This window comes from Alosa pseudoharengus, unplaced genomic scaffold (genome assembly GCF_046254945.1).
Source record: "Alosa pseudoharengus isolate Yale_2024_CS ecotype anadromous, Long Island Sound unplaced genomic scaffold, YU_APseudo_1.1 YU_APseudo_1.1_scf_4, whole genome shotgun sequence".
Lineage (NCBI taxonomy): Eukaryota > Metazoa > Chordata > Actinopteri > Clupeiformes > Clupeidae > Alosa > Alosa pseudoharengus.
The window spans coordinates 37146927-37154426 of NW_027468774.1; the positions used below are offsets into that span (position 1 = coordinate 37146927).

At 45.9% G+C, this 7500-nt stretch overlaps 1 protein-coding gene across 1 annotated transcript in view; it reads right to left on the reverse strand.

Moving 5' to 3' along the window:
- Positions 1-7500, reverse strand: part of LOC143102518 (protein kinase C beta type) — a 132085-nt gene that overhangs the window by 18686 nt on the left and 105899 nt on the right. Inside the window, exon 15 of the mRNA XM_076266146.1 lies at positions 6794-6901. Coding sequence (XP_076122261.1) covers positions 6794-6901 — 108 coding nt within the window. The remainder of the gene's footprint in view (positions 1-6793; positions 6902-7500) is intronic.

Genomic DNA, 7500 nt, shown 5'->3' on the forward strand with positions numbered 1-7500 from the left:
GAAAAAGTCTTTGCAGTCTCTGAGGGGAGCAGAGGTGGCAGTAAGGCAAGAGGAAGGTCTCACCCACCCACCCCTCAACTCCCTTACTCTGCCTTTAACCCTCACAGGGAGAGGCGAGACGCAGGTGGGCGGCCGCTACGACTCACGCTCCGATGGACCGCTCGACTACACGATCATCATTAATGCATACCACAGCAGTGGACCACATGTACAAACACAGAGAGAGAGAGAGAGAGAGAGAGAGAGAGAGAGAGAGAGAGAGAGAGAGAGAGAGAGAGAGAGAAAGAGAGAGCGCTCATGTGATGTAATGTTCATAAGTTACTCATATATTTTGGTTGGGTTGTAAAGCAGTTGAAATGCAATGCATACACCCACACAGACAAGCTTTCTTTCATTTCATTTCTTGTCAGTGTTTCAATACCAGTCACAAAACAGTAAACCATCTTTCACAGATGCCTTTATTGTGGTAAGGCACAACACCATTCTGTATTCTCCAACATTCATTCAACTCAACAGAAAACTAGCGGAATATTCAAAACTAGTTCAATATTTGATGTCCTGTGGCTTTTATATAAAAAGAGGCATGAAATATGGTTTTGGTAAAGAGCTGTTTTCAGATATTTGTTTTGACAATGCTGTTGTCATTAGTGTGCACTCTAGATAGCTGTGGAGATGACGGATGAGGAGAACTACAGGCTCTGGTCCGAGTTTCTGCAGTTGGCTTGGCAGAGCATCACAAAGACACCGAGGTCAATTTCCACGCATCAGATTTTACTGGCAAACTGCACTGCCTTTCTGTACTGTTGGGCACTTTGCTTTAAACCATCTGTTAAATGAATAAATGCAAATATGTGTGCATAAATGCAGTATGGGAGTAGGAAAAAGAAAAACGGCAAAATGACAGTGAATACAGCATATGAGAGAGGGCTTTGACTGTCCTGTGACAGTGCAGGGAAAACGCTGCTCAGTTTTGCATCGACAGGGACTGCATGCAGTACACTAGGTTGAACCAGAGTGTAAGTCAATTGTGTCAGAGAAGGGAGAGTCAACCAGGCCCTCAAGAGGCACCGCGTTATTCTTAAAGGCTGAGTTCAGGCGCGGCATGAGCTGTATGATGTGCCCCAACAAACGGGCATTGCACCACCACCTACCCCTCACCTGGGCCAACGTCCATCTCCTCTCCCAATCTCTCTGGCGCTTCTTAAGGAGCGCGCGCAGGGAAGCCAGTCACCATTTTTTGCCAGCAGCGGCGATGGCGGAGCCTTATCTTGCCGTCGGAAGTCAGTTAATACGCGCTTCACGCCGCAGTGTTTCTTCCTCGGCGGATTGGGGCCACTCCATCAGAACGATCTGAAGGGCTGCCTCTGGAATGATACGCATGGCTGAACCCTCCATTGCACAGGCAGGGAGAAGTGTGTGTGTGTGTGTGTGTGTGTGTGTGTGTGTGTGTGTGTGTGTGTGTGTGTGTGTGTGTGTGTGTGTGTATGAATGTGTGCGGAGGGAGGGGAGTGGAGCGGAGAGATACATGACAAACTCCCTCGCTCTTTCTTCCTTTCTTCCCCTTGCCTCCTCCATCCCTCTTTCTCTCCGTCTCTCCTCCGGCTGTCAGTGGGGCTCCCATTTGGCATGAGTCATTTCACTCCGCAGCTGAGAACAGGAAGAGGAGGAGGCCGTACAGCCCTCTTCTTCCTCTGCACGTCCTAATGCTGCGGCTGATCAAATCTCGCCACCATTCAGGCTCATGAATTGTGAGCGGGACAAGCAGGCTTTTCTCGGACGCCACTGTGCATATTCAACATGGAGCACTTTGCGTGTGTGTGTGAGTGTGTGAGAGAGAGACTAATAAAAGACATGGTCTGCACGGCCTAACCGTAAGCTTTGCACCATCATTAGATAGTCAGTTCAGCACGGACTGCTCAAGACATCTGATCCATTTTGGGAGTGCATCTGTAGTCCATATTTACACACACACACATACACACACACACACACAATCCATGTTTTATAGATCACTTTGGACAAAAGTGCCTGCTAAACACCTTAACTATACCTAACACAATAGTTAAAGACCGATAACATTATGGTGCTCATCCTCTGAAATTAACCAGGGACCGGCCGACTCCCTGACTCTCCTGTGTTTCTGCGCCAGGCTCGGTCCAGAACTGTTCTAGACTCAGCCGTCATCTGGGAAGCCTCCGCTGCACACTTCACTGCGATTCATAACGCAGCTCAATTAGCGGCGCCAACGTAATTAGGGCAGATAGTGGCACTGGCATATTCCTGTTATGTACATGACAAAGGCACCTGCCACAATCTCACCAACACTGCTGATTACGCTCTGACAACTGGCCTTCTATGAAGCATTTATGAAGAAATACAGATGGGTGAAGCCACCAGTTCACCTGTAGTAGTTCTTTCTGCACTAAGTCTTTCTTTATATTCCATGTGAACCCCCTCATTATACCGCACCCCACACCCCCACCCACACACGCGAATACTGAATCCTTTGAGACCTGGTGATGCGTGAAGGTTGCTCTCTAGCACAACAGAGCAAGCAACGCTGCACCTAATTGATTATTTACTCTTGCAATTAGGATTTGTTTTAAAGGCTGATTGAAGGGAACTAAATATTCCTCTCTCGCTGATTGTCACAGTCTCGTGCCATTGCGTCCATATTGACTTTGACCTTCCAAACCCTATGTAAAAATAAAAAGAAGAGACCAAAAATGAAAAAAAAAGAAAGTGACTTATACAATGGCGGAGCTGAATTTCTACATTAGTCAGTTCAAAGTCATGGAGCTTTTGCAGAAATGAGCGGTTTAATTTTCCGCAAAAACATGCTGCTGGGCTCCAACAAGGGAGATCCCTCCTCTTTCACATCCTGTCTGAGCCTCCTCGCCACTAAAAGAGCCCAGCTCTTCAAACAGTCCTTAAGAAGAGCTCAACGTGAGCTCACGTGATCCACCCCCAAACCCAATCGGTCCCAAATGTCAAGGATTCATTTGGTATTCTGACGCTATTTGTTTGGTGGGTGGGTGGGCTTGTTGTGGAGAACGGCGCGACTGGATCTGACGCTTCACAGCTGCCTGGGCTTGAAGCGCTTCGGCAGCGGCTACTTCTGCGGTAAGCTTAAGCTATTAGGGCAGCGGTGGTGTGAGCGCTTACGACCAATCCTTTAAACAACGAAGATAGGGAGTGAGAGGCACACATCAAGTCAATAAAGCATAGCAAGAGGACAAAGAAAGACAGAGGAGAGAGAGAAAAAAAAGAGAGAGAGAGCAAGAGTAAGAGAGAGAGAGAGAGAGAGAGAGAGAGAGAGAAAAAGAGAAAGTGAGCAAAAGAGAGCGAGAGAGAGAGAAAGAGAGAGCAAGAGGAAGATAGTGAGAGGGCAGACAGACTAGGAGGACACATTGAAATGACAAAACACAAGTGGGAAAGCAATGTGTAGGAGAGGTAAAGGTAGAATAAGAGACAGAAAGAACGGGGAGGAGAGGAGAACAATAAGAGAGTGTGGGGCCTTTTGTTTGCCTTTGCGCCCGCACACTGCATTTTTATAAGGGGTGGAGAGAGAGAGAGCATTCTGATTCTGAGCGCGATCACATCAATCTATTATTTAATGCTTACATTAGCATGATGCTATAAGAATAATTCACCTCCTCTTCTCCCTCTCCTCTAAAGGATTCACCGCCTCTCCTTCAGTCAGGTACAGACAATGAGGTATTTCCTAGTCGCTCATCACTTGCTGCCTCAAAAGTTGAGATTAGTTTACCTTTGTCACACGTTGTGTGTTGGCAACAAGTACCGGTATTTTGGCTGTAATACAAGTGGATGAATTTTCATCAACATCCATTATCCCATTGCTACATTACTACTGGTGTCTTGTTAACTTGACAAAAAACAGGGGCACTAATCCCAAACGTATTAGTTTTATATAGAAATACTGCCATTTATCAGTTAACTCCGCCATCCTGAATAATTTTTTTGAGTTAAGTTTTATGCAACGTATGTCAGTCACTTGGATTGGCAATCGGCGTATTGCAATGCTCAGTATTGTCATAAAGTAGACTTGTCATCTATTTTGGCCCCACCTACTGTAGCTGGCGGCATCACAATCGCTTGCCTCATGTCGCCGCAAAACGGCATCTCTGATTGAAAACCAAGCTTTGCCTCTGTCTCTTGTCACAAATGTGACCAAGGGGGCTGGATGTACTCTGTAGCTTCACCTTGCTAGACTTGTAATACTGCAACGCATGGCACTCATCCTCCACTGTTAACCGATTCCACAGAGAGTGACATGAAAAGAAAAAGTGTCAGAGGAAAACCCAGGACCAGAGAGAGGGTGTCCCATATTCTCCTCACATGAACTGTAGACCCAATTGAAATGCCACACACACACACACACACACACACACACACACACACACACACACACACACACACACACACACACACACACACACACACACACACACACACACACACACACACACACACACAAAACCTGGGTCTGTAAGCTGGAACAGAATAAGTGGCCTAGTCTCAGATACTAGAGCTTCCCTTCAGCATCACACAGGCAGGTTGTCAACTTTAGCTCCCAAAGGACTGCCAAGGTGAAACGCAAGGCAGGGGGGTGACTCACTGTTGGGCGATCCAATCTCTCCATTTCTCTCTCTCTCTAGAAGCTACTGGTGAACCTAGAGACTGTGGGAACCTAGAGACTGTGGGGTGCCAGCTACCAGTGATCTGATATTCTGTGTTAGTATGCGAGGTCAGAATTCACAGAGGTCACCTGATCCACATGGATGCACTGACCCCATAATACAGGAGTGTGTGTTGGGCTAGTAAATAAGGTGCGGGGGTCTCTGCAATGAACTGAAGGTTAGGATAGGATCTAAAAGGAAGAACAGGATCTAAAACTAAAACAGCCCGAGTTTGACAACGAAAATGTACCACAAAAAAAGCAAAATGAGTGTGCGGTGTTGCATGGGAGGTAAAGCAAACAGTAAGGTGTAATCAAAGGCATTGATTGGGCAGCACAAGGTTTAAGTTCATTTGTGAAATGTTTGGTTAAGGCCAACCAATAGCAATGTCTAGAAATACCTTTAAACTGAAAGTGTCATTCGAGATTACTTAAGCCATAGAAATGCCAATATCGCTGGGTATGGATAGTTTTACAAGGGATAAATGTCTATTCACATAATTTAGACACTATCCTACATCATGACGTTCAGTACAGAACTACTACAGGTGAACTGGTGGCTTCACCCATCTGTATTTCTTCATAGATGCTTCATAGAAGGCCAGTTGTCAGAACGTAATCAGCAGTGTTGGTGAGAGTGTGGCAGGTGCCTTTGTCATGTACATAACAGGAATATGCCAGTGCCACTATCTGCCCTAATTACGTTGGCGCCGCTAATTGAACTGCGTTATGAATCGCAGTGAAGTGTGCAGCGGAGGCTTCCCAGATGACGGCTGAGTCTAGAACAATTCTGGACCGATGGGTCAGTGCATTCGAGATTAGTCTAGCCATTGAAATGCCAATATCGCTGGGTCTGGATAATTTTGCAAGTCTTTTTTTGCATGTCTCTTCACATAATTAAAACACTTGCCTGCCTCATGAAGTTATAAGAAGAAATAGTGTCAGTTTGTTTCCATGTGGGATAGATAGACTGATATATAGATAGACAAATATCCAGACATATGAGAGAGAGAGACAGAGAAAGAGAGAGGGAAAGACAGAGAGAGACAGAGAGAGAGAGAGAGAGAGAGAGAGAAGGCAACATAAGGGATGCAATGTGACTGAGTCTGTGAAGACTCTCATTGCCAGTTCACAACAGCACAACTACATTAGCACATTCATCACCAGAGGTGTTTGTTTCTGAACCCAAACTGCTCCCCTATCCTCCGATTCTCCCCTCCGTCTCTGGGAGGGAGGGCACGGGGGGGGGGGGGCCTCTGCTGCTATTGTTGAGGGGTCTCTGCTCAGCGTGGAGCTCGTCTCGACACGACGCACACAAGAGCAGCATTTCATCCTGGCATGTCTAATTACACAGGCTTGATTTCAACACCCCCGTTCACACTTGTGTAATCAAACCACAGGCTCCGAGAGGGGAAGAAGTTGTTATAAAACAAGCCCTTAGTGTCATTACATGGTGCAATTAGGGTACAATGAGTTTTCGTCATGTGTCAGCGCTCAGGCCTATCAATGGGGAGGACTGACTGGCACTGAATGAGCCCGTGATTAGATCTGTACTATTGACAGAGGCTTCAATGGTGTGCTTTGACTTCCGCTAGTGCTCTCTAACTGTCTGGATGTGTCTCTTGAGATTGAGAATCCGATTGGGCCGGTACACAAGAGATTCGGAGATTTGTTTTGCTGTGTAGCAGAGGTTTAAACGCAATTAGGCCAACCTATCTCTCTCTCCCACAGAGGCTGTGTAAAGCCCAACCGGATAGGAGAGATTTGGAGCTGTGTGCTCATGTATACTATAAGATGTTCTAAAGTGACGAGACCAGAAGTACCGGTAATGGCTTGAGCAAAAGAAAAGAAAAAAAAATGAACTGGATTAATAGCATGACATTTTTAATTTTGAGATCTTAAAGTCACACTCAAAAGGTCACAGAAATCAACTTTAAATTATGTGAGTTCCAGTCTAAAGATATCATGACTGCCTTGATTTAATAGCAATTTGAAAGTTAAGGGTCTAGAATTGATCTCGATTCGAGAAAAGACTGTCAAACTACAGGCATACTAGAGGCAACTATGTTTGTGTGTGCGATGGCACGGACTCACCCCTTTGCAGATGGCCACCGCTTCCTTGGACATGGACTTGGGGTAGGACACGTGTTGCTCCATAATGGACTGGAAGAGCTCATCCTCGTCCTCGCCGTCGAACGGAGGCTAACGTACACGACACGACACAAAGTGGGGGGAAAAAAAAGATTCGCTTTGTCAACACTTCCAACAACTGCCACCCACCCACACCTGCCTGTTGTTGCCGTTCAGTTGAGCCAGTTTAGCTCAGCCAATCAGTTCTCCTGACGCTCCCTCTGTCCTCCTTTGCGACTCTCACCTACTGTTCACGTTAGCTGCTTAATTACAGTGTTGGTTCGCTCAACCCTGTCATTTGGTCGCTTTCATAATTTCCACTTACTTCTAGTGCTCCCACACGTTGTTTCCCTGTTGTTCGATCTCCTGTGGTCGGCAGCACTGGATTCCACAGTTTCACAGCTTAACTAGCCTGCATTCTTTACTATCCCACCATTTCAACTCGGTTTTACACAATTCTTTGTCTTAATCTTCGCCGTTTCCATTCAACGCTTGTAAAACTAAGTGTAAGCGTGTTGTGAAGATTCTGTTACAGTAATTTCCCGCATTGTGTATAAACCGCAGGACAGTGTTTTATGCAAGTTAAAATAACAAAACCATATTAATACCATATTAAGTGCCCCCATGTATTAACCTGATAGCTGAAGAAATTTTGCAAAATCAATGTATAA